This window comes from Dreissena polymorpha, chromosome 15 (genome assembly GCF_020536995.1).
Source record: "Dreissena polymorpha isolate Duluth1 chromosome 15, UMN_Dpol_1.0, whole genome shotgun sequence".
NCBI classification, from domain to species: Eukaryota; Metazoa; Mollusca; class Bivalvia; order Myida; family Dreissenidae; genus Dreissena; species Dreissena polymorpha.
Genome location: NC_068369.1, coordinates 35591270 through 35610766, shown reverse-complemented (window position 1 = coordinate 35610766; position 19497 = coordinate 35591270). Strand labels below are relative to the sequence as shown.

Here is a 19497-nt window from a genome sequence, read left to right as displayed (position 1 = left end):
TGCATATTTGTTTTTATAATAGCATTTCTTATTATTCAATCTCGCTATTAGTAATACTACTTTTGTCGAAAATGTAGTAAAACGATATGGTATCTTAACACCGATATGTCATTGATTTTGATCTTGAAGCCTTCTTTTATAATACGTATAATGACGGCGTCGAAATCATAAAGCGAACATTTAATAATAGTGTTCGCGGACTTTCACATTTATTACTTGAGGGTCCGTCGCAACATTTGGGCAGCTCGAATTACCAGTCTCACACACAATCTAGATGTTAACTGTCCGTGATGATAGAACATTATCAATTGGAACGGCTAAGGCAAAACGTTGTTGATTTATTTGTTTCTCGGATAAACAACATTCATCAAATTTGAAACAAAATTGCATGCATAAGAAAATAGAGAAAAGCATCACATTTCCAATATGTCGTAGTCTTAATGAACCTTTTGTAATCAAACTTATATGTGTAATATATACTTAAGACAGAGACACATTTAAACAAATGTAAAATACTAACATTAAAAAAATGAGCCTCTCTCTGTGAAAAGGGGGTTAAATATATGTGCGTAAACTGCCATCCCAGATTAGCCTGTGCTGTCTGCACAGGCTAAGCTGGGACGACGCTTTCCGCTTTTATGATATATTTCCCTTGAATAAAGTATATTCTTATGAAAAATGCAGTTTAGGCGGAAAGTGTCGTGCCTGATTAGCCTGTGCGGACTGACAGGATAATCTTGGACGACACTTTACGCACATGCATTAAGCCTCCTTTTCTTAGAGCACGGCCCAAATATTATACGCACACTGACATATTATTTCATATTAAAAACAGAGAACCACAAATTAAACTTAAATTCAACGTCTATTATGTAGACTGTGTAGTTATATATTATTACATTAGGTATCAAAACCCAAATGGATCTAAAAGGCTTGAACGATACCCATATGGGCATATTAAGATTATTTAACCTATTGTTTTCGCTCGTTTAGTTAAAAACATAAATATAGTATGTGTTAAACAATAGGCCGACTTACTTAGATTCCTCTGGTATATGGGTATTAATCAAACATTGCATAATGGATAATATGCATTTTCACTCCCTTCGATGGTCTCGTTCTGGCGCATTTAAGGGTTTTAAAAAGGTCGCCAATAAACAAAAGAACAGCGAATTTACCCCACATAAACACTAAAAACACAAGAACGACAAATATATCCGCCAGAAAGACAAACACGGGCGCACATACGACAACTTTCGTCGTTCGTACGTGGTATCGTGTTGGAAACTTCAGAACCAGCCACACGCCGAAAAGATATGGCGAAATCAGCTTCCCTACTTCGGTATCGTATTTCAGTACAAAAAGCAATGATTGTATCATCGGTGAAAATACCCGATTAATCGCGACTTTTTACGCCTACTGGTTTTGAACAAAGATTCGTTGTTGTATTCGCTAATTAACTCGCCCAAACTTTAATTTTTATAAATACGGTGTATTGCATTTCGTTCTCCAAACGGATAACAAATTCTCAAAAATATCGACTACATAATCAAAAATACACAATTTTTGACCTTAAACACTTACATGGGTTAACGCGGCGAGAATGTTTTCCTATTCAACTTCTGTCAGGTATTATGGGTTACCACATCAGATAAACGGGATACTTGTTAAAACATAATAAACTGTCGCCTGTGCGGAGCCGTTTTTATTTATAGATAAACATGTTTGTGATCACTCCGTCAATTCAATTTCCTTTTTAGTTAAACATATTTGTATCGTAAAGATTCATTTGTTGGGTTTCCACAAACATAACTTCGTTACAATTTAGGCATTAGTGTAACGTTTAGTAATTTTCTTTATTTAAACTATCATATATATAGCAGTTACAGTCATTTCTATCGGGATTTTTTTCTACCGTAAAATGCTATAATTGTAATATGCATTGTCTTGGTTAATATGCATAAAACAGTCAATATCTTTAGACACGTGATCTTAAGTAGTTATGAAAATAACGATATCTAGTTAATAATTATGTATGCATAAAATTAATGCAAGCGTATTTGAAATTTAATGAAATAAACGTATTCATACAATAATTTAAATATATTTTACAGCTAAATACGTTTCATCGAATTAACACGATAACTTATATTAGAACAAGTTTATTTGCAAGTGAATATTACCTGTTTCGCTTCGAACATATACAAAGTAAGTAAAAAAAAAACTAATCGCAATTAACATTGAAATGAGATGGTAGACCAATGCCATTAAACACATACTATGACAACAAATGACACAAATTGGAAATATCGACTGAACATAATAAGTGTTTTAATGTAATTCGGTTATGTAGTCTGGTATAACAAAAACACACACCCAAACAGACCTCACATTCTAATTAAAATAAACCGGGTATTCAATATCACTGAAAAATGCACGGGTCATCAAGAAATGAACTATTTGGCAATGCCCCCTCATTCGTAATAGTTCAACCGATAAGTATTCCTTTACACTGAAAGGCAATATTCATAAACTTTAAAAATGTGTAACATCTTCTAATCTGCACTGAACTGTATGTTTTAATTAGATGATTTGCTTGTGTGCTAGATGTAAGCATCCGTGTGAAATATTATGATGCTATTTTTTTATCCGTTTGAATTCGCGTTTGCATTTGAAGTTGACCAAGTTTCAAGCATACGGTTACCTGAAGCATATTTCAAGCTATATGTATGTATGTGCATGAATTGAAATGTTTGTGATATTTTGGGTAAGGTTTGATTCTGAATAAAAAGCCAAAGTCTGTTTTTGCCTTGATCTACTATTGCGTGCTAATTTTAATACCCGCATATGTATGGGTCAAGTATATGTGTATCATTATAATTCCACATTTAACCGCTTTGATAAATACTGTAACGTATGTATGCTTGCTTAAGACGCAGGTTATCTATTAAATACATTTAATGACACAACTATTTAATTCGACCGGAATAGTTTTAAAACGAGAAATTACCGTATTGTGTCGAATACCATTATGATAACCACACATGATACTAATTACAAAGTTAATGAAGCGACTACCGACACTCAGCGGGTATTGAGTCACTCATAAACTATGCAATACACACAAATAACAAACATCGGTAGACATGTAATTAAACCATTCAATTAAAAAAGCGGTGCTTTTGAATAATTTAATACAAACTCTTAAAAATACAAAGAATTTGTCAAATAAAATACGTAAAAGAAATGTCAAAACAACGCCGATAAATAAAACAATACTCTGAAGCTCATTTTTGTTTACAACTGAATGTTGATTTTGTCAGTACAATGCATTGAACCCCGGTTTCTGATAATTGCAGTGAACTAAGCACGTTGCATCTATTTAACCATGGGTGAAAGTTTCAATAAATGATAAATAAAGCGTTAATAAAATTACCCATTGTACAGTATGAGGTTATTATTGTCATTATTTTAGTTGTTTTTATTAAAACGCAAACCAATTCACATCATGTACTCACTGTGAAAGTAGGAATTTGGAAATCCGTTTTTCTTTTAATGTATTTATTTTATTTAGCTTGAATATATTCAAAATAACTTCATAACATATCAAAGATGAAACGTTACCTGTGACAATATCGATGAATTTAATAGTCCTGTTTAACTGTTTAATTCACCGAAATGAAGTGTGCTGTTAATAAAACATCCGTATATAAAATCCGTGGGGTCACTTTGTTTCACAACTTTAATTTCACACAAAACTTAAAGTGAAAAATTGCCAACGAAAGGCGACACATTTCTAATCCAGCCCGGTTGTACCAAATGGTTAATCGATTAAACTTTCTCCATCCAGGTCAACCAAAGGTACCGAGTCCGTTTGTACCAGTCCGTTTGCATCACACGGCTGCCTTATGTTTTTGAAGCAATGACACGCAACACTGGTTAGACTGCTCTGCACCTTACCCAAATAGTATGCGTATACTTCACGCAAAGAAAAAGGATTTGCGGTGTTGTTCACTTTGTAGTCAGACCGTTTTGTACCATACGATACCTCTATACAATTTACAAAACTTTCAATAAAAGCAGTTCGAATATAGTCACACACTGTTTACAATAATAGTTTATAATTATATGCTCAATCTATAATGCTCTCAAATAAAAGAATTGCGATGATCTTCATACACTGGTAAGACCGCGGGACATATTGAAAGAAAATATTTACTTCCTCCCATAAATGCAGTCTTGTTCCATACACCATTTAACAAAGAATACTTTCTTTAAAAGGCAATTGCGATGAATTTTTCACTTTACAAAGATTGCTCTTAAAAGAATTAGTAAAAATGTTGTTTATATTATTTGAATTTAAAAAAAAATCAACAAGCAAATATGTATAAATTAACAACACTTGAGGACATTTTTGCAAGTAAAAATGGAAAAAAAATTCCCAATATATGCATTATAATAATGTAATAAACAAACCCCAGACACATTTTCGGGAGAGAAAAAAACCGTTATCATCAGCAAGTTTTTCAATCGCCTTTTCAATACAGTGCAGATACTAATGATTACAGAAAATGAACCTTATCAAAGTAGAGAACACTGCATGACGTTGGCGATCAAACAATAATCGTTATTTGTACTTTATATTTAACATTTTCCTCTTGAATTCCGTTCACATATGTACCCGATTTCAAATGGAGATCATACATAACTTTTAAAAAAATGTGTGCATTAAGCGCACGATTTATGTGTATAAGTAAGTGTAAAAACGCATGGACAATTTGCATAATAAAATTTAACATTTGTATACGGATAGTTCATATAACATTGTGACTGAGAGTATAATAAAGGGATTGTGTTAACTTTACTGTTATTATTCAATGAAGTACACATATAATAAGAAAAAAGCAACACATACTATATGTTTAACAGTTAAATTATTTCGACATTATTAATTAAGTATTTGCAATAAAAAGTCAACAGCGGTTATATTGCGACAACAAAATAAAAAGCTAAGCTCGAACCGATTACCTTCACTTTAGTCGCCCCATATTGATCCACTTCACCAATCCAGTAAGGGCTAGTCGATAATCTACTGTTAATATATATCGGCTCGACGGCATCAAATCGTTATTTGCGAAAATTAATTAAGGAAATGTTATGAGTTCCTGTCTATAAATGAGCTTACTCTGGAAAACTGGGCTTAATGCATGTGTGTAAGGTATCGACCGGCAGTCCGCACAGGCTAATCAGGGACGACACTTTCCACTTTCATTTTATATTTGTTAAATATCGAGCAAAATCCAGTCGAGGCGGAAAGTGTTGTCTTTCTGTTGACTGCACAGACTAATCTGGGACGACCATTTACACAAATGCAATAAACCCCGTTTTCCCATAGTGAGGTTCATAATGTTCTTATATTCGAACACAGTGTATTGAGCGGGAGCGTTTTCTCTGTTGGTGTCTATACACAGCCAGTCACCCATGTCGTGACAACTCGGTGCGATGTTCGGGTTTTAAAATCAGCAGTTAACTCGATAAAGTGAATTAAAAGTTTGAATGGGCTACATCAAGATGTCTAATCATAAGCCATGTAATGAAAGTTTTACGAGTTAACGTGTTGATTTAAATAGATTGTAAACCACAACAGTTTGAAAACTAATTACCAAAACAGGTAGACAGAAGGATTTTTTTAACCACCTTTCTAATGTATTGCAGTACACTCGGATAGTATATAGATATATCGTTAATTGTTTATAACGTTCCTTTATTATATCACCGAATAAACATTTTACATTCAAGTTTGGCAATACATTTCGATTAATATAAGGTATGCAACATCCAGTTTGTAAATACCATTCTATCAATATCAGGTATCAGGTATCAATGTCAGGTAGGCATCATCAAGTTTGGCAATAACATTCTATCAATATAAGGTATGGAACATCCATTTGGACAATACATTTCTATCATTATCACATATGCAACATCCAGTTTAGCAAAACATTATAATGTATGCAACATCAGATTTGCCAAAACAATTCTATCAATACCAGGTTTGTATCATCTAGTTTTACAGCACATTTATATAATGAAAATGCATAAAACTTCCAGTTTGGAAATATGTTTAAATGTATCAAAGTGTAATGAAGTGTTGCACTCAACTTCTACAACAACAGAATCACATAACTGTCGGAGAATGGTCTCTATTTAATCTCATAACTGTTCACAGAGTTGTCCGACTAACAATACAAAAAATGACATTCCAAACTGCATGCATAATTTAAATACTTATAATTTTGCATTCCAAAAAGTATCATAATAGTTTTAACGAAGACAAATTGGTTCGAGTCATTTATCATATTAAAAGCAAGTTGACATTCATTATTTATAATGTACACGCTTTAATGTTATTTGAATACCAATAACAACACATTATCAGTCGCCCTGCAAGTGAGCATACACTATTTATTATACCATGATACTTTTCTAGTCCTTATATTATTGATGGTGTTTGGACTGATATTTGTTTTACGCATACACTTCCAGTTTTATCATAACCGTGTTTATTTTATCTAGAGGCTCACCATTTTGAAGCATCGTCATTTCCTTACATATTTTTTTTAAGTGAAACGTATGCACTAATTAAGCTTAATTTAGCGTATACTGTTTATACCGCTGTATTTGACTTGCATCGCGCGCATCTTTTATGAATAAGTATTAATCACGAGGAAGTTTTCATAAAATAAATTTGCTTCTAGCAATCTCAATTCCGATAAAGAAAAGTTCATTTTATAAACAATTCTTATGGATGGCTAAAACAAAGCACACACGGATTTACGTTTTATTGGAAGGTTTTTAAAACTGGTGCAACTTACACACGTTAGGGCGTTTATTTTTAATTTTCTTATTTTTTTACTTTGACCTCGCAGTCAAGGATCACCCATGACAGTGCAAGCACTTATTTCCAATGGGGTCTTTTTGTTTTGCTGAAGAGACAGCATGCAGAAGAGACAGTATTGAAATACAAGGATTCCGGGTGCGATACCCTAGCTCTTTGCGAATAGACCCATTGGTTCTTTTATGTGCTCAGTGTATAGCACTGATACACGCGAGAATTGCATGGCTTTCATACCAGTACATCTCTAGCTGGGTGGGAAACACTTGAAGGATTTCTGGAATTTCCATTGCCCCGTCCAGGAATTGAACCGGGGAACTCTGGAATGGTAGACTCGAGTGTTACCACTCGACTTCCGCACCTCCAACGTGTGTAAATTCGGCACATATTTGACAGACATTGAGGCAAGGAAACATATCAGTGTCGTCAAACCTTCTTCTCGCAGTGGTTACCTCCCCAGTATTGTAGATTATTTCAGCGCCTACAAAACCAAGTTTGAATTTCTACGCCATCTGTAATAAATGGTTGATTTTTTTATACAACTTGTGTGATTATTTACAGACATAGAAGTTCATTAAACTATCCTGTTCAAGTTGCATTGACTTAGAAGATATGGTGTCCGCCAGCGATCGGGAGGTCACGGGTTCGATTCCCATTGTTGGAGCGTTCTTTAGATTTCCACAATAGACACCAAGTAATGATTCTAGTCCCAGGAAACTGACTCGAGAGCGTTTCAAATATGCCTTAGGCTTTCTATGCAATTGAGCTAAATAAATAGGTTTAAACTAAACTAGCCGGCGTACAATACAAACTCTGAATATCTTTTTGAACTAAAGTCACGCTATTCTTCTTATCAGCAACATCCTTCTATTATTGACATAGATAAGGTCATGGAAGAAATATTGCAAAAAGGTGAAAATGGTAGATAACTTAATGGAATTTGGACTCATAAAGATGAACGGTAACATGTTTTGATATACTAAAATAAGACATTGTGATATGTTAGCTGAGCTTTTGTAATACAGTAAGCAATATGTATTTCACATGATGCTTCTACTACAAATCGATGTATAATAAATTACATTCTTCTATCATAATAAGTCAAAGTGACTTCTCGCGCTGAGCTTCTATAATCGAAAAATTATGTCCTTCTGTCATTTTATACAGTTATGTTCTCTGTTGCCGGCATTCTACGTGTACTTGCGACGTTTACATCACCTCGTAAGCATATTATTCTACATGTATTAATTTGATGCCTGCCGATTTAACTATTTATTATATTTACTTTAATTTCTATCAACTGTACTATTGTAATGTAAAGTTCTCTTAGTCTCTTGCAAACTATTTATCTTTTTTTGATGGCTTGGATAATATAATGGCCATGTTTTTATTCAAAGTCTCTCAATTGAAGATAATATAACAGAAACAGACTTTCTTGTTCTGTAAAATGTTAAACATACCGAACAAGTGCTGGCTTAATTTGTTACCCCGCGACGGGCCCGATTTTGAGAGACGGTAATGAACATACATGATCATGTACAGATCAGTTTGGAATATTTGATATAGATATAAAGGTTGTTCCGGGTTAACAAACTTGGTAATGCTAAAAGCAACATTTTTATCTGGTGCACATCAATGCTCAAGAAATAAACTGATATTTTCTAATTGTTTTAAGTAAAATATTCTTTCTTACCCTATACCTTGGGTTTTCCATTGAACAGATGCCCTGAAATGTCTGTCTTGCAATGATATACCTCAACCCAATGATTGCAATGCCATATCCGAATGCGGTCAGTACGAGGTAGGCACATGCTTGTATTCCTTTCGGAAACATATTAATACTGAATATATTGTACATCGCAAGAGTTTGTCCGTATTTATTTATGGTACCGGTTTATGTCCTTAAAATACAATAAAGGCAAGCAAACATGTGGGGAACAGCCACTTTTTCTGAAATAGACCGCATGTGCTTAAAATATTGACGAATAACTTCCCACAGCTCCATTGTGCTCAATTGGTCGTCGTCGGCTCAGGTACAATTTAAAAGAACCCCGGGCACTCTTATGTATACTCTAATGTACACCGCGTACGGAAAATACGCTTAATCAACCAGCAATTATCCATGGTATTTTAAAATATATTTTCTGTATCCCTGTTACTTTTAAGCATAAGAATACCCGGAGTACGTTTGAGTAGTACCTGAGCAGACAACGACCAATCGAGCATACTTTTCATTTCATTGTGCGGTAGGGTTCAATTGTATTTAACTTGTATTTCTGTCGACCTGTCCATTGTTAACAATTGAAACATTATTGCAATCAATATTTAAAAAAAAATATGTGAAATGTGGGTAGTTTACATTCATATGGAACAATATCTAAATATATTCTGTATTATTATTTTGTGGGATGTACAATGTTTGTCAATGTGTAACAGTACGCTTAAAATCCTTGATTAAACACCCGCTGATACACTGGACGAATATGTTCGGTACAATTTATAAAACCGAATAACACTTAACTTCGCATTCTGGATTAGCAGACGATTTATTGCTTAAATCTTACGGAGAATTCCGGAGATAGTCGATTGTCAACTTCGGGCCCAATAGCATTACAGCAACCAGCTAGGAATTACTAAACTGTACATGGACCTCAGCTTTTGTCTTAGGTCATTATTCAATTTTTGGGGCTTTCTGTCTGTCAATTTATTGTCATAGTTTCCTCAGCTGTTGTTTTTCTTAGTTACGCTCGATTAGTCATTGTCGGCTCGGGTACTACTTAAATGTACTCCGGGTACTCTTAAGTATACTTAAATGTACCCCGGGTACATAAAATATACTCAAACGAACCTGACAATTATTATGCTAAATCGGTCGTTGCCGGCTTTTTTAAATTAGTTATGTTTATATTTATGTCAATGTTCTGTAAAATGCCCTTTATGTTATCGACACTCCTACTCAAAAAGTTTGTTGAGTCAGACTTTGTTCAAAGAGAAAAGTGTTTCGTATTCCGAGCGTTTTATGACAGTAAAATCGGGTACAGTCTTAATTGGTCGGATACGTTTTAGTATATTTAAGTATACTTAAGAGTAACAAGGGTGAATTTAACTAGTACCGGAACCAACATTGACCAATCGAGCTTTAGTTACTATAACTTGTGCTTGAACACACCATTGTTTGTGAGTTTTCTTAAATATATTCTGTTAACTCGCGAGCACATTTTCTCATAGGCGTATTGTATCCGTTTAGAACAAAGTGCCTAGATCACATTATAAGTCACAGTTCCATAGTTTGGTGCTGGGTTATTTTCCCATTTCACTAAAGGTAAGGTCATGTGTGTACAATAGACCCTTTTCACATTCCCAATGTCGATTTCTGTCGGAGTTGCTTCCCTTTATTAACCGAATAAAAGCTCCAGGGCTGTCGATATGCAAGCTGACATTTTCCAAATAGAGGCGCTATAATGTCATTATGTAACATATTATTTATTATTTTCACGTCAACTATATTTCGTTTATAATAGAAAACATATTTATGGATCATAACAAAGTCACGTGTGATAACGTTACAATGATGGGCATTATAATGTGGTTAGAAATCATTTAATATGATTATTGTATGAGTGTCAGAAAATTTAATGCGTCTTATTTAATTTAGGTTTACATGATGATTGAACTAAAAATTATATTAATACAATGTTAAAATATATAAGCGCTTAGCAGGCGATTTATTATTTCAACAAAAGCGTGAGCTGCTTCTTCAAATTCATTGTGCTTTTTAATTTAAAGGAATGCTTTACCGACGTCCATGTGACGCCTAGTAGACATATGCTTTTCTCACTTGGATGCCGGGACCAAAGTGTAAAAAAGTTCTTGCCAAGTTACATGATTACTTTTTCAGCAATAAGCGCGCTCTAAATAAGAGGGTTGCGCTAAATGGGTATGCGTAAAGAATGGCAAAGGATCAGACTTAAAAAAATACTTTCGGGTACGATGTTTTATGTTAAGATAATGCATAATTGAAATATGAAATATCATATGCTGTACCCTTTATGTACTTGTAGACTTCACAATGTTATCGGAGTTAAATATAAGTGCAGATTTGTTTGAAACGACACGCATTATATGCATTAAAGTCAACAAGTATTTCGTTGAAAATATGTACACCGACGAATACATGTAATGCATGTTAATCCCATGAAGTAACGAACCCTTTTAGCTTTTTTTCTGCAAACTATGAACAATCTTTATATATCTTCGTGTGTTTTGTCCTCAGCTTAATGCATATTTTTGTCACTTTCCTGATTTGAAAACAGTTTCTGAAGAACATAATCTTTAACGATAGTACGTTCATGATTTCTTTATCTAGAATGTTATGTTTTATAACTATAAACATTTATTCATTTTGTAGCAATGTACAGCTCAAAAAGGCAACTTTCAGATTTATCGTCAGATGGTCAAAATGTCACCGCGAAACATTGGACGGATGAAATAGATAATGCTAATGATGGTGTTTTGAGTAACACACGTTTTAATCACAAGCGAGATCATATAGTCTGCAACCAGTGTTGCCCTACTGGCAACATGTGAAATGTACATATGTGTGGAAGCAAAGGTAATTCGATGTATGCTTTATCTGTGTGGAAGCAAAGGTAATTCATTTAATGCTTCATCTGTGTAGAAGAAAAAGTAATTCGTTGTATTCTTCATCTCTGTAGAAGCAACGGTAATTCATTGTATGCTTTATCTGTGTGGGAGCAAAGGTAATTCGTCGTATGCTTGCGTTCAGGTTCTAAGTGACTGAACATGTCTCTAATGCTTTAGACCTTGTGTCACAATCGTAAAGAAATATACACATTGCAGTGATTTAGGCAGAGGGGTTTTAATAATGTAATGTTTTAAATACAATTGTTTTAGATTGAATGGGATATTACGTTATGCATTTGTTTTATAAAAAAAATATACACGTTTTATGATATTGACCTTCTGTCGGATACAGCTGGTTTGCGATTTAAATTATTAACATAGCATATAACGATGATTTCTGTCAGTAATAATTACTGCAAATGCAGGAAGTGTCATAATTTATTGACTTGATTTACTGCGATTTTACTCTGCTGAATTTATACATCTGTTCGTTTGTACAGGCTACTCAACATAACGTGGTCCTCTTTGCTACGCATGCCTACAACAGCAAGGACAATCGACATGTCCCAGAATACAAGTGTGCGGGCAAGACGAGGCTTGCTTCATTGAGGATTTGAGCATCGCTGGACAGGCAGTATTTCATATTGGATGTTATGGGCTTCGTGTAAGTCACTACACAAACAAATATTTGAGCGATTGTCGTATGTCAGTGAACATTTGCTTGAGGTTGCAGGATCACGTGACTTTGTGGGGATCAACCTTTTCACTTTAATGGATTTAAACACGGCGGTAAATGGTGCTTTATTTCACCTTTTAAAACAGTTTTTCTTAAGAATGCAAACTAGCATAACATACTAATTTTTATGCTGCTTATGACAATGTGAAATACTTAAATTTCTTTATTTAATAAGCGTGTGGTCTTGTTTAAAATTTGATTTGTACAACACGGTTTTGCTTCACGCAACGTCAACAATTTGTCTCCGATTTCAGACGTAATCATGGATTCATTCGTATACCTTAAGACATCGACACATACTGAAAGAACAACTGTTTTTTATGCACTAAAGATTTTTGAAAATGTATTTCAATAACTTCTTAAGTTCTTAAAGGTGTGATTACATTCTGTCCAGCCAGTGTGTAAACCCCTGAAAAACCCGTTGAGTCTGCACCCTGGCATGGACTCTAAATAAATCTTAAAATGGCACTGTATCCACCGGCAAGGTTCAGTGTGCTGTTCCAAACTGCAGGGTTATAGTTCACTGAAAACCATTATTTGAGGGGTTCACATATAAATAGAATAGTCTTTGCTTGAAAACGCATGCTTCGTCTTGATAAATTGCAAAAAAAGTCTACCATTTGTAAGCACCAATTATGATCACGTTCTAGCGATCCCAACACATTTAGTCATGCTCCATGACAAAAATAGTTATGCAATTCATTTATTTATTTATTTAACGTCTATAAATGATACACAAACGTTCTCAATACGTCAAGCTACATTGCCATCAATTTATAATACATAACTATACCGATTTAGGAAGCCTTGCACTACTGGCGTAAACAAGAAGGCTTTGTTTACCGTAATGTATCTTGCTTCACAGAAATGCGCAGCTGACCAGAGGTTTATTGAAACTCATGCACTTATCGGACGACGTTCTATGCAACAACCAAATGCCACCGACGATAATGGTCCCGATCATTCGGAAGATGTGCCCCCATCAACAAGACGGTGCTGTCGAACGGATTTCTGTAGTAAATATGAAATATTTAAAAGGGACCTTTTCACGTGTTGGCAAATTGACAAAAATTAAAAGGATGTTTCAGAATCGCAAATGTTCGTTGTAGTTATGATATTTGTGAGGATACAAAAATACCTGAACATTTATCATGCTCTAAAATATCCATATTATACATCTTTTGACGATTTAAAGACCTGAAATTAATAAAGCGTTGCAACGCGAAACGATTGAATAATTTGGAGAGTTCTGTTGTTGTTGTTTTTATTTTGTGATACTACAAGAATTGCTTATATAAAGTATAAAACATATCACTAACTGTATGAGCGCGGATGGTGGTCTTAGCGTTTGACTTTTACTATATGGGTCAGTGGTTCGAGCCCAGTTAAGGATATCTTTTTCCTTCTTTAATTTTATTTTTATTTTTACTGGAGCTTTTTAGATACAATGTTTACATTTATCAATATAAAGCATTTACTGACACACTTCAATACATGCCGAAATCAGTGAAAAGGCCCCATTAAGGGTATTGCTTTACGCTGTATCCCAAAATCCGTCTAGTTAAATTGTTAATAATGTTTCACCCACATCTGCTATATCCTATACATTATCAGTTTTGTTTCATAAAGAATGAGGAATGATTGACACAAAGTTCACAATATTTAACTAACAAAATTATAATCAATAACTAAACAATATCGTCATAATTATAAAGCGAAATTGAACCATCATTCTAAGAATCGTCATTTGTTTTAATCATTAACCATTTTTACCATATTGTATTGACTTTGACCTGACCGAAGTTAAGAGATCCTAACTTTAAGTGTGGTGATCAACACATTTAATTGTCGTACACGTATACCAAATGTTAAAGTTAAAGAAACTATATATTAGCACAGTAGTATAAAGGGTGCAGACTCAACGGGGTTTTCACGTTTACACACGGGCTATGCAGAATGTAAACAAACCGCTGGGAACTTTATTTTTTGCAAATATATAAGTTATTGAAATACATTTTCATAAATCTTTAGTGCATACAAGACAGTTTCTTTTGCAGTCTGTGCCTATATCTTAATGTAGAATAATACAATATTTAGTTAAGATAATACGTTATATAAGTTTTCAATAAGGTGTTCCTCGTTCTAAACGGTTGGTATAGCAATAATCTTAATTGTCAACAGCTGATTTAATCAAATGTAATGTAAAAAGATAACAAACTTTATTTTGAAACTTTCTTATCGATACATCAGATTTCTCATCGGTTTTATAAACATGTTTTTGTGTATTTTGAATGCGTTCAATTTTTCGACTCGACACAATGAATGCTTAACTCTGATTGGTTCAAACCTCACAATAAACTAGCTTTGCTTGGTGTTAATCAGCATGACGTCAAATTATTGATAACAGTTTATGAACAACTAATGTTCCAAATAGATAGTGATGAACGAACCTCAGCGACCTGTCGAATATTCGTGACTTACTTTGGTACAAAAACTGATTATAACAAAACTAGCGAAGGAAATGTATGACTCCTTTGCCATTAGGGCATTGCATGTTTCTGTGGACAACACACTGATCGGAGTTTAAAGCGTTTCACTTTTGAGAGAATGTCTCTTAATATTTGAAATCATGCAAATGAAACATAACTAGTTATCGCCAACAAAGTGTATTAATAAATTCTAGCCCAGTCTTGCTCATATATTAGTTGCAATAATCCAACTCCCAGCTTTATTGACCCTACGGGTCCCTGGGAGTTGCAACATCTGGCACAATTTACCATAGAAAGTTCAGCGCCCTGAATCCAGGCGGCACTTTAATCGGTACAATTAGCAATATAAACTATTTTCTGGCATAAACCACAAACATATCATAAATATATTACTAATAAGCAATTTAAAACAACTCATGTGATATGGTGTGCTCACATAATATTATTTATCCAAAGTTTAAGAAGTAAAGTGGATCTAAACACAAAATTTAACAACATATTCAAAGTTACTAAGACACAAAAGGGTCATAATTCCGAAAAATGCCAACCAGAGTTATGCAACTTGCCCTGTACAGTCCCCTTACGATACACGTAGTAAGCGTGTTTTCCAAGTCTGAAAGCAATAGCTATGATACTTTAGGAGTAAAATGCACTAAAGCACAAACTTAACCAAAATTTAAATTATCTAAGATTAAAGTATAACAGGGGCCATAATTCTTTAAAAATGCCAGTCAGAGTTACATAACTTTGCCTGCACAGTCCCCTTATGATTGTTTGTAAGTGTTGCAAGTATTAAAGCAATAGCGTTCATACTTTAGGAATAAAGTGAACCTATACACAAAACTTTACCAAAATTTGAATTTTCTAAGTTTAAAAAAGGGAACATAATTCTTAGAAAATGCCTGATACAGTTGTCTGCTCTTGTCTATAGATTGTGGTCATGTTAGTAATGTGGTCATGTTAGTAAAAAAGTATGCAAAATATGAAAGCAATATGTTAATGGACATAGAAAACATTTGAGGTGGTACGCAAACTTATATATAAAGATTAATCAATAATTTGCATATTCTAAGTGGAAAAAGGGTCATAAATTTTACAAAATGCTTGTTACAGTTGTCTGCCCCTGTTTATGGATTGGGGTCATGTTGGTTAAGAAGTATGTAAAATATGATAGCAATATGTCAAGTGACATAGAAAATATTAGAGGTTGTACGCAAACTTTAACATAGATTTATCAATAAGATGCATATTCTTAGTAACCAAAGTGCCACAATTCTTACAAAATGCTTGATACAGTTGTCTGTTCTTGTTAATAGGTTGGGAGCATGTTGTTAAAGAAGTATGCAAAATATAAAAGCCATAGGTCAAATTTTGAGGTGGTAGGAAAACTAACATCACAACGCTTACGGGAACGCCGACGCCGGGTTGATTAGGAAAGCTCCCCTATATATATATATATATATATATATATATATATATATATATATATATATATATATATATATATATATATATATATATATACATATTTAATGATAATAGGAGAGCTTAAAATGGATGAGAAATGTAATTCATTTCTAGCAAAACTTTTTTTCCTTACATTATAAACAAATGGTAATAGCTCTAGTGGTCATATCCAGTTAATTTGGACTGATCACTAGTGTACAAATAAAGTAGACCCTAATTGATGTACAATTAATATTTTAATACCTGAGCATATTATTAAAGACAGTGGCTAGTCGTACGGCCCAGTAAAACTAGCCACTAGGCTAGCCGTACGTACATTTCATATAGGGACAATCTAGTCGAACAGCTGTTATAACAAAAACATATACAGTGTATTGTGCATTATCATATTATCATAGTTGTTATCACTATTCGAAAAATGCGTTTCATATTTCAGAACTATTCAAAGAAAGTAATGACAAGCAGTTTGCTTTTTTGAAACATGGAAGTAGTGGTTTGCAGGCTTTGCGAGGGCAGCAAACACGCCCTTTGTGTCAGCAATGGTAATCACATAACAACCACAATGAAGTGCAATGCTTATGTAGACAATATTATTGATTTTAAGATGTTAACGATCATATTGTTTTAAAATGGAATTCAACCATAACCAACCCTAATTACCACAATGATTTGGTTTGTAAGCGAGTTTATGGTAACGTTCTACGTAATCTAATTGACGCTGCTTATAAAACAAAGTATTGTATGATAGTTAATTTAATATCAACTCGTTTTTATCTCATTCTAAAAAACGACACATATATACGTATTTTTATTAAAGCCTGCAGACCAATGCTAATATTTGGTTGCTTACTTTACATAAATGCGCACGATAACGCCATGCAATAGGTCACTTCAGGTTCCGTTTGTTTCAAATTGCATATATTGCGCATAACATTTTGTTCATTAAGGCTTCAATTATGATCTGGGAACATGTGGTAATCGAGAAAATAGTAAAACGATCATCAAAAACAAAAAAGAGTATTTGCATGCGGTTTCAAAAAACGATCGCAACCTGTCAATCTTCCTATAGAAACTGAATTGATTGAACAAACATTTGCAGTTACTGTATCACATGCATCTAAATCTGGTTTTCAAGTGATGGACTTATCTACCGCAAAAGTATCGATCTCTCAATCATCGAATGCTCCTTCTTCTGAATTGTCAACATCTGTTGAGTCGGACTCTATGATGACTGAGACCAAAGATTCGAAACATGGTAAAAATCGTAGCTTCTATGTCACTTTTAAATACGTGGCAAACATATCCCATATACTCGATTGCATATTTAACATTGTCAAATAACAAAAAAATATATGTATTTTATGTGCAATTTTACATAACAGTTCGTGTTATTACAGCTCATAAATGTCATGCCACGTTTTTTCAGAGTTTCCAGCAGTAGGCGTTTGTATTGGGGTGTCAGTTGGAATAGTGTTTATAGGTGTAGCAATTGTTGCAATCGTTATTCTGAGAAAAAGGTATTTTTCTAATCGTATGTTATATCCTTACCAAAATTCAAGACAAAAAATATGCTTAATTAAAAAATCTATTAAAGCAGATATTCACGAGAAATCAACCTTATATATCGACACTATTTCAAAAAAAATATCATATCTCAATAGTGGTATATGCACGAATGCCTTTTATTTATATTTCTCAGCACGATTAAGATGGATTGACCATGTTTAGGATGATTCAGATCATGAGACACATTTTAGTGATTTGGTGGTCCACGACACGATTTAGGCGATATAACAGATGTCGTGTATTTTATAATTTAAGTTCTGGGTATTTTGAATGAAATCGTTTAATTATCCATTAAAATTTTAAAACCCATATATTAATCAACAATTAAATACAGACATTTTTTAAGACGACAAGCATGCACATACGATATTGTTCAGCATGTATCAATTTTAAATGATATTAATATTGGCATGGTTAATTTATTTCAGAGGAGTATTACGTTGCAAAATGAACACGAACACGGACAAACCTAATGTCGGCGAAGAACGAGAAATTGATGATGAGAAAAAGTTGGATAATCCCGTAGATAACCATAGCTGCTTTATATTAGAGATAGTCCCACAGTCATATGAAACAAACGCTGATCACTTTTAGTGCTGCAGATGAAACAGACGAGGAACATAATGGAACCGATAACTATAATTCAATAGACGACAAAGAAGAACCATATGAACGTGTAACAGATGATAATGGCGATTATGATTACACAACCAATGCATTATCTTCAGTAAATAATAACCATGAATCAAACAATATCTATAACAAACTAAAGATTGACGGCCCTGGTGACTACGACCATGTCGGGATACGCGGACATAACGATGACAACGTTTCAGGCGTCGATTACGATAAAACTTCAGCAAGATTAAATAATGGAAAGAATGCCGGTAATGACTATAATCATATCCAACACACTGCTCATAAAGCAGGTGCAACATATACTGATATCAAAGGCGGGGATTACGACGCCATGTATGGTATGAAGATCAAAGTCGTCAGATCAGACGGGTCGGACTACGCACACGTAAACAAATATTAAGTAAAGCGATATAATCCGACCCGAATACGGAGGTTTACATTTCTTTCAAACTGTTATTTAAACACATTACCATTATAACTTTTGTTTCTTTTAAATTTTATTTGAAAATCGATTTTACGTTTATTTTAATAAGCATCTACTAATTATTACCTTTTTTCCTGAACACCCGTGTCCATTGTTTAACACCATTGCACACGGGATATACACGTGCAGCACGATCGGGATATATTAAATTCAAATGTAATTGAATTAAAAAATTTGGCCCGAATGCGATATTATAAACGTAAATGATTTATAATATACTTAAGAACTTCATTTGAATATAATTGACTTAATATTTAAAACTATTATTTATATTTCAGTAGATTATAATAACATGAAAATATATATTGAAGGTTATCGGCAATATTTAAAAGCACGCGCAAGTAAATATATGTCCATGGTGTACCTTATCGTAATGGTGTAAACACAAACAATATTATGTTTAACCGATTGTTTTTTATTTGAAGAGATAAATACTAATGGACCATTGGTGGATCGATTAACCTTGATATATCTCATTGTAAATGTCTAAATCGGCATTGCTTATAGGTGGTCGTGTAATTTAACCTGCGTTGTTTTGCAAATGCCCATGAAACAACATGACACATATTGTATCGGC

At 33.7% G+C, this 19497-nt stretch overlaps 2 protein-coding genes and 1 long non-coding RNA gene across 3 annotated transcripts in view; 2 read left to right on the top strand and 1 right to left on the bottom strand.

Moving 5' to 3' along the window:
- The window catches only part of LOC127860706 (fasciclin-1-like), an 84222-nt gene extending 80369 nt beyond the window's left edge, over positions 1–3853 (bottom strand). The window contains exon 1 of the mRNA XM_052398965.1: positions 3625–3853. The gene's annotated coding sequence lies outside the window, so the exon portion shown is untranslated. The remainder of the gene's footprint in view (positions 1–3624) is intronic.
- Positions 3854–11322: 7469 nt separating this feature from the next.
- Positions 11323–13464, top strand: LOC127859839 (uncharacterized). Its single transcript, XR_008039475.1, has 3 exons — positions 11323–11507; positions 12040–12203; positions 13141–13464. It is a non-coding gene; the product is annotated as an uncharacterized LOC127859839 (long non-coding RNA).
- A 3202-nt stretch (positions 13465–16666) lies between these two features.
- On the top strand, positions 16667–18902 carry LOC127860668 (uncharacterized). The gene is made up of 4 exons (XM_052398907.1): positions 16667–16773; positions 17367–17486; positions 17658–17748; positions 18226–18902. Exons 1-4 carry the CDS (start codon positions 16713–16715, stop codon positions 18389–18391), a joined length of 438 nt encoding a protein of 145 aa, XP_052254867.1. The 5' UTR covers positions 16667–16712; the 3' UTR covers positions 18392–18902.
- The last annotated feature ends 595 nt before the right edge of the window (positions 18903–19497 follow it).